The following is a 19,627-nucleotide window of genomic DNA, read 5'->3' as shown; positions in this document are numbered from 1 at the left end:
GGCATGAGCATATACGGTAACCACTGGCAAATTCTCTTTACTGCCAGTCTTCTGTCACCAAATTCCCTACAGTTCTTTGCTTCTTTGGCTCTCATCTGCTAGGGGGTTGTCTCCCAGACCCACCCACACCAACCTGTCATGTTCATTCCTATCCACAGCCACCCCGCAGGGCGAGGCAGGGCTGTCACGCTGGCTCCTGTGACGAGTGAGCTTTCGGTTAGCATTTCAGCTCTTAACCCTTGTGCCACTAGGACTCCTTCCTCACAGAACATTTTCAATTCACTTATTAATCTTATTACATAAAAAACTATGTTAGTAAAATTAATACTATAATTCTCATTTTCAATTTTTTTAGTACAGAGAGCAAAGTACGCCCTAAATATAACTAGGTCAACGCCAAGTTCTCAGAGGAACAAAAGTTGTAGAATGTCGTAGATTAGAGTTATCTGTCTGATCCCCGTCAACTATGGAAACCAAGATTAGTGGTACTGATATGTCTGGAAGCAGCCAGCAAGTGAAACTCGGACTTCCTGACTCTAATTCCTGGTAATGTTGGAGACAGACATTTGGTTATTAATGTAGTTTAAGGAAATAATAACGTGAATTACTAGGACTTCGTAAACTGTACTTTTGCCATTTTGTCATTTCTATTCCACTCCTGGGAAGTCTTATCTGTTTAGCTTTATCTCACTAATTAACTCTATAAACATATAAATAAAACAAAGCAAAACAAAACTAGCATCAAGTCAATTCCTACTCACTGAGATCCTAGAAGGGATTTCTGAGACTACGTCTTTATGGGATCAGACCACCTCATCTTTCTCCCTCTGAGCAGTTGGTGGGTTTGAACCTCCAATCTTGAAGTCAGCAGCCCTACACTTACCGGGAAGCACCTCTGGGGCTCATTAGTGCCTTGCTCCATCCTCATGTAAAATAGAGGGAGACATAGTTTGGGTTCTAGAAACTCTCTGGAGAGTATTTACCTTAGTATCTCTAGGGAGGACATTAAAAACGTATATGTGGGAAAAAGCAAAAGCACCTATGCGTAAATCCACATTAATAATCTTTTGGAAGGTCGAGTACACCTACAGGAAGGCTAAAAAAAAAAAAAAGCATATGTAGCCACAGGAGCAAAGAATGAGTGTCTAGTGGCATTGCTGTGGTCAGATAAAATGAGCAATCAGAAAAGAGATTAGGAAAAAGTGAGGTCAGCCTTACTGCTAAAAATACTTTTCAGTGGAGAAAAGTCATCAAATATTCATTCACTGCTCACTTCATGTCAAAGGTCACCGCAATGCCTTGGATACATGTACCTTCTAGAGCTGCGAATCAGACCGTTTATATTACCCTGAGAGAACCATCCATTCAATGCAGATGTCCTGAGACTCTCTTATGCTATGTGCCTTTCTTGGTGCAAGGGATTTAGCATTAAGTAAACCAAAGGGCAGTGATAGTCTTAGGGAAAAGGGATAAGCAAGGTAGACATATGACAATATTCTAGAAGTCTCATAAGAGCTACATATAAGTATTCAGGTCATGGTAAGAACTACAAAGAAAAAGCATGAAAAAAAGATGAAAGTATTCATTTGTAATCATTGGAAATGACCTTGTTGTTTCAGGCAAAACTTATGAGAGACTAGATGTTATAATCTAACAAGATTCACTATTCTCTTCATAAATACTATGTTTTAGATGATGTAGAATGCAACCTGAAATACTTTAAAGTTAATTATTAGTTATCACCACCTTAGAGACATTACTGGTTATACTGATCACGTATGGATAACACATTCTTAGTTAAGAATCTCATCTATAATGAATTAACACCCATCCCTTTAAGTAAACCTAATGCACTTTGAGATATTGATTTATAAAGTGGTGTTAAAGAACTGGGTTGGGTTTTTAAAATCGTTTTATTAGGGGCACATACAACTCTTATCACACTCCATACATACATCAATTGTGTAAAGCACATTTGTACATTCATTGCCCTCATCATTCTCAAAACATTTGCTTTCCACCTAAGCCCCTGAGAACTGTGTTTTAAATTAAAAAAAATAGAAAATGTGGAGCCAAACTAAAGTATGACACTTTCAACAGTGAACCAAGAGAGTCTGGGTGGCAATTATTTTTCAAATCTAAAACTCATCATTTGGTTGCTCCATAATTTGTATTACGCAATCTAAACCAAATAGAAACCGATTTTGGTCACGAGTACTCACATCAAAAGTTATGTAGTGCTTGATTCCCCAACCCCACAAGAGAACTCGAAACTCCATCCTAAAAAATTAATATATCCTCTCGGAAGAACGAATTTCCAATAAATTTTAAGACATCAATTTTACAAACGAAAATTTATGTACTTAATTTTATTATGCTTTAGCTGTCTAGCATCTCAGTTAATGTAATGATGTGAGAGGAGCACAAAAGAACCAAAGCAAAGGAAGACAAAAGGTAAGACTAGGGGCAAAGAGCACTGGGACACACTAGAGGGTCAGTGCTGTGAGGTGAGTGGGTCCTGGCCATGCACCCTGAGGGTTTATAACAGGTCCTGCTCTCTATTTAGCAGAGAGATATTCATCGACTCTGAGTCAAGACATCAGTTAGACTTGGAACTATTTTTTTTTTGGCGGGGGTGGGGGGGGGTGGGGGGGTAGTGGGGGGGTGGAGAATGTGTGTCTATCTACATAAGATAGGCAGAACAAGCAACCCCATGGAGACAGTGATGGGACCGATGTTTTTTGGGTGGGGGCATGGGATGGGAGGAGGCAGGGGGAGGGGAGTGGTGAGCCAATAAGGACAGGGACAGGGGACTAATGAGGGTTATAAAATTGACAGTGAGGAGGGTGTAGCATTTCTCATAGGGTTAGATCAATCAAAACGTGCCTGAGAGAAATTACTGAGAAGTGAACAAGGGGTAAGCATAAAAGAAAAAGAGGAAAGAAAGCAAAAATTTATATATGTAGGTATAAATATGGATATATGTAAATATATAACTATATAAATATAGGTGTATTTGTCTAAACATGTACATATATGTAAATTCACCAAGGAAGCAGATGGACCTTGGGCCTCTAATAAAATCTGACCTACGTACAAGAATAGCTTGTTCTACCAAGGTAGCACGGTATGACACCTTCCTGACATGATCACTGAAGACAAAAGGGTGCATAAACATATGTGGTGAAGAAAGCTAAGGGTGTCCGGCTATTAAAACACATAACGTCTGGGGTCTTAAAGGCTTGCAGTCAAGCAAGTGGCCATTGAGCAGGGAAGCAACAAAGCCCACATGGAAGAGGCACAGCAGCCTGTGTCATCATAAGGTATCGATGGGAATAGATATCAGAAGTTCAAAAACAAGTAAGCACATGAAGGTGAAGGAATGTGGACAAAGTAGAGACCCAAAACTCACCTGAAAGACAACTGGACAGGCCTGCACAGAGGGGTGCGTGTGTGTGTGTGTGTGTGTGTGTGTGCGTGCGTGTGTGTGTGTGTGTGTGTGTGGTTGGAGATGAGGAATTCAGGCTGTGGTATAACACTGATGAACTCATAACTATCCTCTGGTTCTTTAATATTTCCTCCCCTTATATTAAGGCTTATGTTTCACTTCATTAATACTGCTAAACCCACGTAGGTTCAGGCCTGTAAGATCTTTTGATACCGAAAGGCCAGGAAGGATGACCCTACAGTAGCAGGAATGGGAGCAATGAGTCCCTGAGTATACAGGAAGGGGGCAGGGGAAACAGGCAGACGACTGGTGGTAATGATAACTGTATAACTCTACTCAAGGGAACTAATAACAGAATTGTAGGTGAAAATATATATTATAATGGTATAATATTAATAATATGAAAAAATAACAAGGTTCTTGGGAGGAAGGGTGGGGGAGGGAGGAGGTAAAGGAAACCTGACATCAAAGATTTCAAGAAGAAAGAAAATGTTTTGAAACTGAATGTAGCAGCAATTATACAATTATGCTTGAACTACTTGAATTATGGAATCATATGACATCTGTAAGCACTTCCAATAAAATGATGAATTTTTTAAAAAAGAAAGAAAGAAGAAAGGGCAACTACAGTAATTACTAGGGAGAAAGTTGAGGCTGTCTGCTCCTGAAAAGATTTACAGCCTCAAAGTTCCACAGTGGCAGTTCTACTCTATCCTATACGGCTGCTATTGAGTGGGAATCCGCTCACTTCCAGTGAATTTGGTATTTTTTAAACAGTAACGAGTAAGAAGCTGTGGGGAAAACGTTGGACTGCTAATTACAAGGTCAGCAGTTCAAGACCACCAGTCTCTGCAGGAGAAAGTTGAGGCCACGCCTATAAAGATTTACAGTCTTGGAAACCCTATTTAGGGTTGCTATGAATCTGAACTAACTCAATAGCAGTGGGTTTGGGTTTAGTTGGGATCGTAATTAGTATAACATTGACAATCCTGCAACAGTAGTATTAATAAGCAATAATTTTCAAGTGGTTTCATAGGTAGACTGGGATGTATGAGAGCACAGCCACCTGCAGATATAGGTTCATATGTGGGTATATCAATGCACATAATTGTAGATGCTACATGTAATACGCAGGGCACACAAGGAGCACAGTCATGAAAACTTCTCTGATATAACCAAACACCTCATGGGACAATATTCTTAGGCTTGAAGGAAAAGGACCATAGACTCAGGGGACATCTAGGGTAAGTGGCACCACATAGTTCATAAAGACAACCTTCTGCATCCTACTTTGGAGAGTTGCCTCTGGGGACTCAACAGCTTGTCAGCAGACATAAAAAATAACAACAATTTGTCTCTTCCCATCTGGAGCAAAGGAGCGTGACGAGCACACGAGATTCAAGGGAGCAATTAGTACAATGGGCTAATGGGCCACCTGAACTAGAGCCACTGAAACCACAAAGCCAGAACTGGAGGGTACTGAGCTACCACTGCCTGCTGCTCTGACCGGGACCCCGACAGAAGGCGCCCGACAGGAAGATGCAGCACAAATCGAATCCACAACAAAGACTAGACGCAGGCTCGGGGAACCCCAGAGACTATGGTCTGAGACATCCTCTGACCTGGACCACCACCTTTCAGACAAGCAACAGCCAGCCCAATAAAATGAACAGTACCACGAGAGAAGGGTGTCCTTTGGTACAGCAATTACATGAGAGCAACGGGGCAACACTTGCCAAGTGCAACGAGGAGAAGGCAGGAAGAGGTCGAAAATCTGTACAAAGGAAGCAATGGATCCCAGAAGAAACGGGAAGTGTGCTGACACACACACACACGTGTGTGTGTGTGTGTGTGTGTGTGTGTGTGTGTGTGAGAGAGAGAGAGAAACATTTCATTTTACAAACTATCCAACTGAAAACTCTGCTGGGTTTTGCTGCCACCGTTCACCTGGAACAATCAAAGAGGAAAAAGTAAATGGAAAAGTTGACAAACACTCACCTTCAGGCTGGTATGAGAGCGTGGTTGGCTCAATTCCTGACATTTCCACTGCTCTGCCCCAGGGGCCTCGCCTCCTTTCTGAGTGTCAGGTGTAAGCAGTCCGTCCCCAGCAGGCACTGGGAAAATCCCTAACGAAATAGGACGTTCTTTTCTATTGGGAGAGGAAGGAAAAGAAAAATCAATCATCCATTCTTTTTTTCTGTCCCGCTAAATAAGTAAGCCTGGGTAAGTTCTTTAGTAACTTCAATAAGTTGCTTTAAAATACAGGTTTCTAAACTCATTTGGCCTACCACCTGCTTTTCAGGAAAACAATCACTCAGTGCCCTCCTGACAATGAAAAGTGTCTGCACGACAGCTCATAATACAGGAAAAAGTCTAAGGACCTGCCTTGGCAGCCTCCCTCCTTTGGGTCTTCCCAGTGACTCTCAAGAGGCAGTCAGTTATCACCGCTTTGGGAAACAATGCCTAGAATCATCACTCTTCAATAACACTGTCTGTCCGGCCAAGAAGACTTAAAGGGAAAATGGGCAGTTTCCTAAATTTAAATTAGCTACCAAAAAATCAACTAAGAAAAGTAGTAGTCAGTGGTATAGGGAGTCTTATTAATTACTGCTGAGCTTCTTGCCTAGGAATCGGTCTGTGGTCTGGCTGTGTAACAAAGCAATTGCTAAGCGTTCACTGGGCAAGTCTGCCAACCCACAGATGCCCCCCATTTATTTGGAAGTGACATCGTCTGCTTGTAGCTTTCCTAAATTCTCACATTATCCTCTGATTGTCTGCCAATACCTCTTTCTAGATTTAACTTTCTTGCCTATAAGAAAAGCATATGCTTGTGAATTCAGGGATGTTGATGAAATAGTTTTAAAAACCCCACAAACTTGAAAAATTGTTATTCCCCACAAAGAGAAGAAAAAAGCTTTTCTTCCCAACAGAACCACTAGAAATGCTTTCAGACGCAGGACAGGCACATCAGGGATTTCAAAAAGTTTGTGAGGAAAAAAAAATTATCATCTTTCAATGCCATTTTGTTCCCATTAACTGTTTGAAGCTCCCTCATAAAACTGTTAGCTCTTTCTAAGTAAGGAGCAAAAAATTTCTTAAAAAAAAAAAGTTGTAGAATTTCCACTGCTTTGTGGGAAATCTCAATGTACCCATGCTACAATTTGAATTATAATAGAATTTCGACAAAAAAAAAAAACACAACAAAACACCCTCTGTTGATGCACCGAAGGCTCCCAGGCAAAGGCTTTTAGGGAGAAAAAATACCAAGCCTATCAACATGTCACCCTGGGTCATTAACTCACAACTATGGAAACTAGGAAGAAATGAGCTGGTTCTAAAGGCTGGGGGACTCCTGGAACCCACACCTCTACTGGCAAGAATGTATGTCAGAACAGACACAAACAAGTTAAAAGAACAGGAAGAAAGTAATCCATTTTCCTAAATAAACCGTTCACTCCATAGGAATTGATGCCACTTCTGAAAATGCCCTCTCCTAACACAGAGTATCTGGTCCTCAATTCCGAACAATCAAAGAGGATTACCAACCCTGGAAGAAGGAAGGCATTCTTAAAAGCTACGTGAAGCAAAGGGTGGGAAACGGCAGTATCAGCAAGAAACTAAAGCAGAGAAAAAGGACTCCCATCAGAGTTCATTGTGTGTCTATCACGTCTTCACACTTGGAGAACGTTTCCTGTTTATTTTGGAGAAAAGCTCAAGTGCAAGGAGGTAGCACACCAAGAGGCTCGATTTTAATACCAAACCTAAGCCTGTGACCACAAGTTGCTAGAAAGACCAATGAGAAATAATTAAATTAACTAGTCAGCTATTGTTGACAGCAGTTACTCTCAAATGCTGGCCAGCAGCTAACTTTTCACCAGCCCACCGTGTTATATCTCTATGGGACAACACAGACGCATTTCTCTATAAGGCAGACCTGTGATTTGAGACTGACTGCCCTTCACTGCATGTTAAAGGACAGCCTTTCTACATGCTTGATGTGAAATGTCCTTTCACTTATCAAACACAGTGACAGTCATTGGTAGTGGGGGTGGGGAGGGGAGTTGGCAAATTGATGTTGCTCCCCACCCAATTTGGGTGGCACACATATTGAAAATGGAAACCTAAGCATCTAAGAGCTGCTCAGCTAGACTGTGTTTTTAAATATACCTTAGTGATTTAAGCAAATAGTACTTTAATCAGGGAATTTAATCAGATAGCCTTCTAACTCAAAATGCAAAGAGGACCAGCTAGGCAATACAGACATCTGAGAATCCATCACACTGCTAACAGAAATCAAACTACAAGGCCAGTCATCAAAATGACTTTCTAATGACAGTGACGCCACACGCAATTTTCACCCTTATCAATTAGTGAGCGCGTTACTCTCCTATTCCTACCAACAAGTCCTACACGCAGAGAGCACATCTTTATACTGCTGGTTAGCAAGCAATCACTCAGAAACCGGGAGGGGATTTTTATTCAGACCCTTCTAGTTCACTGTCAAGCAGGAAACTGACAGTCTAAGACACAACGCTTCAACTGTGGAAAATCTAGTACATACCCTTCTCTTATTTCATTGATGAAGTACGCAAGGACGGGAAGGGGCACTAAACTGTCCTTACTGAAATTAATTAGAATCCTCATTTACATACGGCCCTAAAAGGTATCCAGGAGTCCTGAACTAAAGTGGGATGGATGTGTGGCGCTCTGTTTGTAGTAAATGCTGCAGTCAATGTTTCATTTCACACAAACCAGATTGTGTTATGATTAAAAAGTAACTAAGTTTCAGGTGTTTCATTCTATTACTGTTTCGAAACAAAGCTATCACCACCATCAGAGTCCTGTTACATTCTTTTCAAAATTTTCTTACTTCCATTTTCCAGTCGGTTATTTAAATGTTAGTTTACTATATAATTGAACACAATTGTGTACAGCAATGTTTGTCACATTTAATACAAGTCAGTTTTATATACATGGGGTTTGGGAAAGGCTTCATTTGTTGGACACCTACCATGTGGCAGGCACTGAGCTGGGTGACGGACTTATTTCATGCGGCCTTCTGAGCAGGCCTGGGAAGCGAGGGTATTTCCTCAGCTCACAGGTGACGAAAAGCGTTACTTGGAGGCTGGTGACGTTGTCAGGTGCCATCAGTTGGTTGCGACTCACAGCAACCCTACATACAACACGAAGAGATGCCACGTGGTCCCGCACCGACTGCGCTGTCGGCAAGCAGCCTTCCTCCGACCCTCACGCCACACTCTTCTTCATGTAATCCAGCTCTCTGAATAACTGCTCAGCAAGCAGAGTGAATTTGTATGGTGAGAGAACACAAGCCTGACACACGTCTTTCCTGACTCTTGATCCATGTACAGATTCCACATGAACACAGTGTTCCCATTATTCTCAAGGCCATCCAAAGTTTGTTATGATCCAAGATAGTTGAATGCTTTTGCATAGGACATAAAACACACGTAAGCATCCTTCCGGTATTTTGCATTTTCAGTCAAGAACCATCTGACATTAGCAATGATATTCCTTGTTCCACGTCCCCTTCTGAATCTGGCCTGAACCTCTGACAACTCCCTGTCAATGTATGTTGCAACAGTTGTTAGATGACCACCAGCTAAACTTTACTTACATGTGATTATCATTGATTCTGTTCTATAATTTGAGTATTCTGTTGGGTCATCGTTCTTTGGAACGGGCACAATTATGGACATTCAGTTGGGGAAGTAACTTCCAAATTTCTTGGCACAAACAAGTGAGTGCTTCCAGTGCTTCATCAGCTTGTTGAAACATTTCAATTGGTATTCTTATCAATTCGTGGAGCCTTGTTCTTGGCTAATGTTTTCAGTGCAGCTTGGACTTCTTCAGTACCATTGGCTCTTGTTCACATCCTACCTCTTGAAATAGTGGACCAGTTCTTTTTGGTACTTTGTGTGCTCTTTCCACCTTCTTTTGAAGCTTCAGTGTTTTATACAGAGACTGTTGTTGTTGGTAGAGGTGTTCTTCAAGTCGCTTCTGACTCATAGGGACCCTGTGTACAACAGAAGGACACACCACCCGTCTGCACTGTCCTCACAATTATTCTGGCTTTGTTTTTTGTTTTTTCAGAAGCTAGAGCCTAGTAATTGGCAGAGAGAGAATTCAAAACCAGGTTTGTCCAACTCAAAGGCCAATGTGCTTTCCTTAAAACCATGCTCCATACTTCTTCAAACTTTACTTTTAACACTGGATATTTTGGCATTCTTTTATTCAGTTAGAATAATGTCAAGAAGTGATTCATTTAATGTTATTTTATCACTAAGATAGCTAGAGTTTGAATAGTTTTGCTAAAAATAATGGGAACAAGTAAGTGACTATTAAGTTATTTCCTTGTGTAATTTCCTATCTTTACTGTCTATCTTGCAACTGATGAAATACCAAATCATAATCTCACTTACATCCACCCAACAGGGTAAATACTTTCCAATGAGGAAACTCAGGCCTTGGGAGACTAGACAATCTGTCAAAGGTCCTCCACTTACTTGTGACAGAGCCCTTGCAGTCAGCCTGGACTCCCACCCACTGAGCCAAGCGGCCTTTCTCAGCCCCCACTTAAAATCAGTCTATTTTAACACTCTACACATTTCTTAGTCCAGAGGTTAGTTTCTTAGAAGTATGCACATCTATAACTCTTCTAGGTAAAATAAACGCAAGACTGGCCTAATTTTTAATAATTTGGAGGAAATGTGTCAATCACCCAGTAGTAGCTAGTTCTACAGCACAGATTAGGCTCAAATTTAACTTCTGGGCCTTAAACCCTTGTTAGACTTAAAATGATGTGTGTATTAAAAAGACAAACTGAGGGCATCAACTGCTGCTTTAGTTCATGCTGACAAATCTAGATCCACTGTTAGCATTTGGACATTTTAGTTTTAAGTCAACTTTTAATATTACGAAGAGGGCACTATGAGCCTTCATTTAAAATCATGCACAAAGCAAATTCTGACCAGTAAGTTCTTTTTAGTTTGATTCGCTAAAGCAAACAAGCAAGAGTGTTTAAAACCTTAAAGGTCTCCATTGTAAAAGATGTCCCCAGCAGGATGTGAATAGCCAAAAGTAAAGCCACCAGGATTAAAGACGACCCCCACCCCCACATGTCACTCAACGCAAGAAGAGAAGAAAGGGGCCCAAGGAGGAAACAATAGTGAATAGGCTTTGTAAAGCTTTCACAACCTTGATGTGTAATAATGGGGGAGGGGTGCATTCCTCAATCTAAAGCCTTTCGCTGCAAGGGGCGTTGTTTTAGGAGGGCAGTTAAATGGCCCATTCCCAAGAGCTGCTAGCAAACCCCCCAAAACAGGTAAAGGATGCCCGCACCTCTATTCGTCAAAGGACAATTGGAACAAGATATACCTAAGGCCTGTGTCTAACCCACTGCAAGTCCTCGCGGCAGAGATACCTGCCGCTAGACGCTGAGCAGCCGTGTGTAACTCGGAGCCCGAGTCCTGCTCCCGCTCGGGCCCGTCCTCTTTCCTCTCGGACCACTTGGTTTAGAACAAGGCCACACGGACAATAGGAAAAGCCTTTTTCTTTGGTTGGTGGTTTACAAAACACAAAACCCAATCGGTATTACCTAGGCTCTGCTAGTCCTGGCCGGTACTATAAATAAGAACAGGAATCTTAGCTTCGGGCCATTTCCCATTGTTTCCATCTGCAACAGAAATGGTCACCAAGCAGATCTCGGAGAAGCTAACAATTACGAAAAACCCAGCTAAGCACGGGCTTCCCAGACAAACAGGGGTACCTGAGTATCCTTGGCAGATTCTGCGTCAGAGCTGGCACGCCGGCAGAAATAGAAAAGTGCACAAGCAGCAAAACCGAGAGCGAGACTAAGATAGCAGAATTAATGACCACCGCCCCGCCAACAAAGCCAAACACAAACAGCAGCATGCATCCAGGACTCATGGCGCTGCGCTGGCATGGTGGAACGCCCGGACCGGGAGGCCTACTCCGTCCGGGGCCAGAGGGGGACCTTTGTAGGGAGGATCTGTCATTCAGCAGCGGCCACGCCAACAATGCCGGCGGCGGCGGCGACAGCGGCTTTCCACTCCATCCTGCTGCGGCTCCCCGGCACCCACGTCATCGCGCTCTCCCCGCCTCGGCTCCGGGCATGCCGGCAGCAGCAGCGCGCAGAGCCGGCCACCTGCCCCCCACCCCGCGGAGCCCATTGGCCACAAAGCCTGCAGATCTGCATAATTTATGCAGGCTCCTCCATCAAACAGAGGGCTGGCTAGCTAACCCTTTCAAACAGGCCTCCCTGGAAACAAAAAGGACTTCAAACCATTTACACACAGGAGAGAGGGCACATTCCCAACATTCCCACAAGCCAGACACGTTTTAATTCAATCTCCTCAAGTAACAGAAAACCATCAAAGACCTCAATATGTGCCTGGTCTGGCAAGTCTCATGGTTCACCTTTGTAAGAGTCTGTTTTATTCTTCTATTGTATTTTCTCCTGGAGCTTTGTGAATGTGCCTTACAATTGCCCCAGGATCAAAAAGGGCAGAGAGAACCCAGACAGGAGAGAGCGGTTGCTTCGCTTTTTCTGCAGACCAAACACACCACAACAAAGCTTACCTGATTCTACTGTGGGCCGCGGCCTCCAGTGGCTCACTCCCAGAGAGCTGATGGAGTTTTGTTCTTTCTAAGTGCTCCATGTAATTATGGATCATCTATTGGAAAGTAAGAAAAATATGTAAAACTAATACCTGAAATGGAAACTTGAGTGTCATCTATACAATTTTTAAATTTACTACACCACCCAATCTGATGTTAGAATATTAAGAAAGACATTTTCTTAAATATCAAAGCAATATGTAAGTCTTTATATTTAAGGTTCTGGTTATTTGTAAAAGTAACCAATATTTTGTTTTACATACAAACATCAACAAAACCACCATTTTAAAACTATAAATGATATTAACATAAATTTTACAATTAGGATATAAACATTGGACAGAAGGTGATGAGAAAGCACTAGTTAAAAATAATCGATGAGTATGCTTTATACAATTGATGTACATAGGGATTGTGATGAGAGCTGTATGAGCCCCCAATAAAATGATTTAAATAACAATAAAATAAAAATAATCTACGACATTTGAGTAATCCATTCAGTAAAATGGGAAGCAACCAATCTACAAAGGAGGAACTTTCAAGGTAAACTAGTGATGTTTTCCATTTTATAAGAAATAACATAGTAAAGGTCACTTTTAATTTAAAATTATTTAATATCAAGATATTTCGTACACCTGTAGATTTTAACTGAACAAATGCTATTTTCTCCTTAAATAAACTGTCAATTCACTTGTATCATTACTTTACACAGTCATATTGGACGTTAGGTAACCTTAGCAGTGCCAAGATGGGCTTAAATATCCACACTAATTAGAACTAATCAGACTGCTGTCCAATTAAGACTAGCCCAAACAAGAAATGCACAAGACAAAAAAGTGGAATCATGTGGATATGACACGCTAAAGCAAATTAAATTAAAATTTAATTTTGCTTATGTTTAATTTTAAATTACGGATTTTTCATATCATTGAAAGGACAGTTTTCCATAAATATCACATTTGTCTTTGTGAAAGCAATTCAGGAATAATATTTTTTCTTTTAAGAATCCTAGTCATTAAGCACCTCACTGCTAAACAAAGAGATTAAGCGTTTGAAGCCACCAGCCACTCCATGCGGGAGCTGGAGCCCCTGAAGATGCACAGCTCAAAAACCTTGGGGCAGAAATTCTCTGTCCTGTAAGGTCACTATGAGTTGAAATCAATTTGATAGCAATAGGTTTGGTTTTTGGTTTCTTCTTTTACAAGGAATAATTGTTAGGAAAAATATTAAACTGAGACGAATATACCAAGGTGATTGTTGAGACTAATCGACAACGATTAAAATCCTCAGAAGGTTTTTAAAAGCTTAAGTTGATTCCTTACATACTGCTATAATCACGCAGAACTGTGCAGTTCAAATAGAAGAAACTAATTTCTTTAAGCATCCAAATGAAGCAAATGGAAACCTCTTCTAGATTGCTTTTATAGTAATTAACCTAGTTAGTCAATTATAGAACAAGAACCAGAATTACCCAAAAGTACACAGATAGAATCAGTTCTCTAAACAGCCCTTTCTGTCTGAAATGCTGACATTTAAATAAAAAGAAAAAAGTAGAAGAAAATGCTGAATTCGGAACCTTCTTAAGTAATTCCAAGTAATTGCAGGCATAATATTTTAATGCTCCATTATGGTCCATTTAAGAAATGGATCTAACACTTCATAGGCGAGAACAATAGCAACAACAAAATGGAAGCCAACTGCATGTTGGCCAGTTTATAGATAAATGCCTCTTTACAAAGATTAAAGTAACTTGCCAAGGTGACCAATTAATTTATGATTAACTATGTCTTCAGTGGGTCATAGGTAGGTAGTTGGCTTGGAGGCCAGAAGCCAACGCAGGCTGGTCTGACTCAATCTGCCCTTTTAGTCAATTCCTTAGGAGAGCAATGAATTCATTGTCCTTTCTTCCTCACACCCACAAGAAAACCCCACATGCTAAGGCATTTCCTGCTAGTTCAAATAACAAAACGATGCATACTATATTCTAAAAATGCACAAGAACATAGAGAAAATACATGACACAAAAATTTTAATTTTCCTAATAAGACTTTACAGTGCAGTTCTAGTTTTAAAAACATGTTAGTGGGAGGGTAGGGTCAGTGCTACTAGCTGGAAGTGACTGCTGTACGGGAGGAAAGTCTATTAGTGGGTCTTCTAGTCTCGGAGCTGCCCGGCTTTCCTCCTGTGTGCACGCTAAGTCACATGTGTTCATAAGTCAGTTCAGCAACAATCAGCTGCCATCATGCAGAAGACCCCAAGCACACCAGTGCAGGGTCAGGAAAACCCAGGTTTGGGATAGGCCTCTGTTAGGCAGCTTAGCCTAGGGAATTGGGAAGTCCATTGATGCATGCCCAGGAGAGCCAGCAAAGGACAAAGCTGGATTTTCCCGCCGGTGGGCCCAGATGGGCGTTTACACCTGGAGCAGCCCACCTGGGCCAGGTGACTGCAATTCAGCCAATGGGAGAGACCTGGGGTCGTTCACCATGCCTCCCCTGGGAACCCTTGAAAAGGCCATAAACCTGGAGGGAGAGGGGGCTTGTCTTGTCTTGTCTGGTCGTCTTCGTGGGAGGAAACTTGGGAAAGAGATCTTTGCGTGACCCTGAACAGTCCCTGCCAGGCCGCATGGTCAAAGGAATCCTATGGGTGCCGCATAAAACCTGAAGCTTCTTTCAACTCTCATTAAATTCACTTGGATCACGAGCCCGGCTCCAGCGTGAATTCTTTCTCGTGCGGAGCCAAGGACTGAGGCTGAAATCTAGCTAGAGAGAGACACCTTTACACCTCTTCAAATCACAAGTCTACTGTTGGCTGTGGCTGAAACGGAAAAGGCAATGGTGAGTCGTTGGAGACATGCAGCAGGGACCCCTGTAACGTAGCCCGAGTCACATCACTGTACCTGTAAAGCCGCCCTACCTAAAGCTGTGGGCATGCACTAGACGAAGAGGCACAAGCCAAAATTCTAGTGTGCTCAGCATCACTCACTCCCTGCCATCGAATCTCTGCCGACTAAGAGACCCCACAGGGCAAGGTAGAATCGTCGCTGTGAGTTTCCAAGTCTGTAACTCGTTGACAGTAGTAGAAAGCCCTTTAGACCTCAGAGTGGCTGATGGTTTCAAACTGGCAATCTTGCAGATCACATAGCCACTTCCCCACCTGGACTCCTCCGTATTTAACATCAACAAACAAACCACAAAACCCAGACTCAGGGCTATTGAATCAATGCAGGCTACTGACCCCACTGTGAGTTTCTGAGACTGCTGTAACTTGTAGAAAGCCCCATCTTTCACCTTCGGAGTGGCTATTGAGCTCAAACATCCGACCTTGCAGATTACAGCCTATCATTTAACCACTCCATCACTAGGGTCCCTCTGAACTGAGGCACAGGATGAGAACAAAGTCAGGACCAAACAGATGCAGTCAGAGACAGTTTTATTGTGGGAAGGAGGGAGGGAGGGAGAGGGAGAGGGAGAGGGAGAGGGGGAGAGAGAGAGAGAGAGAGAGAGAGAGAGAGAGAGAGAGAGAGAGAGAGAGAGAGAGAGAGAGAGAGAGCTAGAGGGTCAGTGGTAAGGTTATGTGGCCTAGGATGCCGTTTCTCAGCTCTGGCAGATTGGGTGTCTGGTTACCTGGGAGTCTGGCATCCCTGGCGCTGTTTCTTGGTCTCCTCATTCCAGGGGGTGACTGCTGACCTCCAGGGATGTGCAGGGAAGTGGGGGCTCGGCCTGCTTTAGTTGAGCCCAGTCATATTTAACATAGAGAATCTCAAAACATTAAGTGTTTAGGCAATGGAATCAGACAGTTCTGATTCCGATCCAGTTATTACTAGCATGAGATTTGGGGCAAATCATATTTTCCTTTAATACTTCACTCTGAAAAATGAGGATCATAGGGTCTGTTCAGAGGAATAAACGGGAATGCATGTCAATACTACCTGGTATAAGAATCCCCACACCTCCAGAGCAGCGGTTCTCAGCCTGTGGGTTGTAACCCCTTTGGGGGTCAAATGACCTTTTCACAGGGGTCGCCTAATACATTCTGCCTATCAGATATTTACATGACAATTCATAACAGTAGCAAAATTACAGTTATGAAGTAGCAACAAAAATAATTTTATGGTTGGGGGTCATCATAACTTGAGGAACTGTATTACAGGGTCGTGGCATGAGGAAGGTTAAGAACCACTGGTCTAGGGGTTCCTTTTTGGCGATTAGTATGGAAGTATGTACGTGTATGCTGAGTACTTTGCAGTTACTTTTTTTTTCTTTTTAAAATCATTTTACTGGGGGCTCGTACAATTATCACAATCCATACATCCATCGTGTCAAGCACATTTGTACATGTTTCTATCGTCATTCTCAAAACATTTGCTTTCTACTTGAGCCCTTGGTATCATTTTTTCCTCCTCCCTCCCTGCCCCCTCTCTCTTACAAACCCTTGGTAATTTATAAATTATTATTATTTTGTCATGTTTTACACTGTATGACGTCTCCCTTCACCCACTTTTCTGCTGTCCGTGCCCAGGGAGGAGGTTATATGTAGATCCTTCTTATTGGTTCCCCCTTTCCACCCCACTTTACCCTTCCCGTCCTGGTATCTCTACTCTCATTATTGGTCCTGAGGGAGTTATCAGTCCTGGATTCCCTGTGTTTCCAGCTCTGATCTGTACCAGTGTATGTCCCCTGGTCTAGCCGGATTTGTAGGGTAGAAGTGGGATCCCAATAGTTGGGGGGTAGGAAACATTAAAGAACTAGAGGAAAATTGTATGTTTCATGTTTGCTATACTGCACCCTGACTGGTTCGTCTCCTCCCCACGACCCTTCTGTAAGGGGATGTCCAGTTGCCTACAGATGGGCTTTGGGTCTCCACTCTGCACTACCCTTCATTCACAATGAAATGATTTTTTGTTCTTTGATGCCTGATACCTCGTCCCTTCAACACCTCAAGATCACACAGGCTGGTGTGCTTCTTCCATGTGGGTTTTGTTGCTTCTCAGCTAGATGACCATTTGTTTACCATCAAGCTTTTAAGACCCCAGACACTATCTTTTGATATCCAGGCTCCAACAGCTTTCTTCACCACTTTTGCATATGCACCCGCTTGCCTTCAGCCATCATATCGGTGAGGTGAGCACACATTGGTATAATTTTTTTTTTATGCATATCCCTTTGACCCTTCGTGATCACACAGGCTGGTGTGCTTCTTCCATGTGGGCTTTGTTGCTTCTGAGCTAGATGGCCGCTTGTTTACCTTCAAGCCTTTAAGACCCCAGATGCTATATCTTTTGATAGCTGGACTCCATCAGCTTTCTTCACCACATTTGCTTATGCACCTACTTTGTCTTCAGCGATTGTGTCAGGAAGGTGAGCATCATCGAATGCCAGTTTAGTAAAACAAAGTATTTTTGCATTGAGGGAGTACTTGACTGGAGGCCCAATGTCTATCTGCTACCTTAATACTAAACCTGTAAGTATATATGCATAGATCTATTTCCCCATAATCACATATAAATATATTTACATATGTACATGGCTGTATTTAGACCTCTTAAATGCCCTTTGCCTCCTAGTTCTTTCCTTGACTTCCTTGTCCCACTCTCATGCTCAGCCTTCATTTGGGTTTCAGTAATTCCTCTTGGTTACATTGCCCTTGATCAAGCACTACCAGGCTTCCTACATCCTCCTCGCCATCAATTTTGGATCACTTGTTCCCTTGTCCCTGAGGTTGTTAACACCCACTTCCTTCCCCCATCCCTATCCCCCTCTCCCTTGTCTGCCTCTCCCCCTCAACCATTAGTCCTGTTCTTTACCCCGCCTACCTTATCTAGATAGACCACTTACAAAGTGGTCCTCCAACTGCTCTCTAAGGGAATGGCTTCTCTTAAGTAAATTTAGTAATGTGTACATTACTTTTGGATATGATTAGTTATTCACATTAGAAAGAACCCTAGTTGGTTTTCCTTAGGTTGCAAACAATGTTTGATAGATGTTCTACTTTAGCACTTTTTCCTGTTTAAGTGAAATGGTTATCATTAAACCCTTTGTACCTCCTCTCCCTGAAGGTTTCAGAGTTTGCCTTTAAAGAGCACCCAATTGGAGTCCTCCTGGTGGCACTAATAGGTAATTGTTGGATGCAAGCTCCAGCAGTTCCAACCTGCCAGCTGCTCCCTGGGAGAAAGATGAGACTGTCTGCTCCCATAAGGATTTACAAAGCCCTTGGAAACAGGGTCACTGGATGGCAGTGGGTTTTGTTTGTTTGGGTTTTGTTGTTTAGTTATTTAGCATATTTAGAATTATTAGTTGAATGGCATTTCTATTACATGTGCATAAACACACAAAATGTGGACGACAATCTCATCTCTGCATTATATATACTGTCCTTGGGGCAAAGTAAAATAACAGGATATGGTGGCATAAGCATTGGGCTGCTGACCGCAAGGTGCACAGTTCAAGTCCACCAACTGCTCTATAGGAGAAAGATGAGACTGACTGCTCTAGTGAAAATTCACAGTCTCGAAAGCCCTATCTAGGGAGGGTCTCCATGAGTCGGAATCAACGCAATGACAGTGGGTTTGGTTTGGAGGGTATCAGAAAGGAGCTCTAGTGGCATAGCACATTAAGCACTGGGCTGCTAATTGAAAGATCCGTGGCCCAACCCTACCAGTCACTCCAAGGGAAAGAGATGTGGAAGTGTGGGGCAGTGTTGTGCTGCGCAGCTGCTCTGAGCTGAGGCGGCCTCGCTGGCATGCGCCGTTTTCTTTGTTCCTTACTCCCAGGCAGATGATGGAGGCTGGGGGTCACGGAGAAAGCAGTCCTGGGAAATCTGAGCTGTGGATGTGCCCAGCTTTCTGACTTGGCAATTTTGATGTTTATAAATTCATTATTCCCCCTATACTGCCCTTCTCGGAAGGAACAGAAGTGACTATACACACACACACACACACAAGTGTGTGTATATATATAAGCATATATATGTAAATATATATAATATATAATTTTTAATTTGAAATTAAGAGATCCATTTTGTTTCCCTATGGGGACACATTTCCATTTTTATTTTTAATAAAATAGTCAACTTCACTGTATACTTTTTCAAGAATGCACATACTTAAACACACCTCACCTTAGCATACTATAGTTTAACAAAAGCATTATTCAGTCTATAACTATCCCTTGCTTGTTGCATGTACACATATTCCTCCAAGCATATTGATAATTAGCAGTCCTGAGGGACTACAAAGCACCCGCTCTGTGTGGTGAACTATTCACAGGCTCTGAGGTGTCACTACAGCCAACAATGGACCTCTAACAATAATTATTTAATAGCTTGATACTCACCAAATGCCATCTTATTAAAAATAGTCTTTCTCACATAGTGAGGTGGCTACTGTCTAAGGTGCCTGTCTTTCCACAGCTCAGGGGCTCCAAGCCTTTTGTTACCAACCTTATCTCTTTGCCAACAGATAGTAGTTCTGTAACATTTCATGCTTCATGTGTGGCTCAGAGCGTAATATCCAAACCCCAG

At 42.3% G+C, this 19,627-nt stretch overlaps 1 protein-coding gene across 6 annotated transcripts in view; it reads right to left on the bottom strand.

The window, feature by feature from the left end:
• SPAG9 (sperm associated antigen 9) overlaps positions 1 to 19,627 on the bottom strand; it is a 143,769-nt gene that overhangs the window by 59,547 nt on the left and 64,595 nt on the right. For 4 of the 6 annotated variants that reach the window (XM_075561596.1, XM_075561595.1, XM_075561597.1 and 1 more), the window contains exons 4-5: positions 12,071 to 12,165; positions 5,447 to 5,597 (exon numbers count right to left, since the gene is read on the bottom strand). In XM_075561596.1, the coding sequence (XP_075417711.1) occupies positions 5,447 to 5,597; positions 12,071 to 12,165 (246 nt within the window). Of the gene's footprint in view, positions 1 to 5,446; positions 5,598 to 11,237; positions 11,564 to 12,070; positions 12,166 to 19,627 lie in introns of those variants that run through there. The other 2 variants (XM_075561599.1, XM_075561598.1) reach the window with 2 other exon arrangements.

Source organism: Tenrec ecaudatus, chromosome 10 (assembly GCF_050624435.1).
Source record: "Tenrec ecaudatus isolate mTenEca1 chromosome 10, mTenEca1.hap1, whole genome shotgun sequence".
Taxonomy (NCBI): Eukaryota; Metazoa; Chordata; class Mammalia; order Afrosoricida; family Tenrecidae; genus Tenrec; species Tenrec ecaudatus.
Note: the sequence above shows the minus strand (reverse complement) of the source record. Positions and strands in the feature narration are given on the sequence as shown.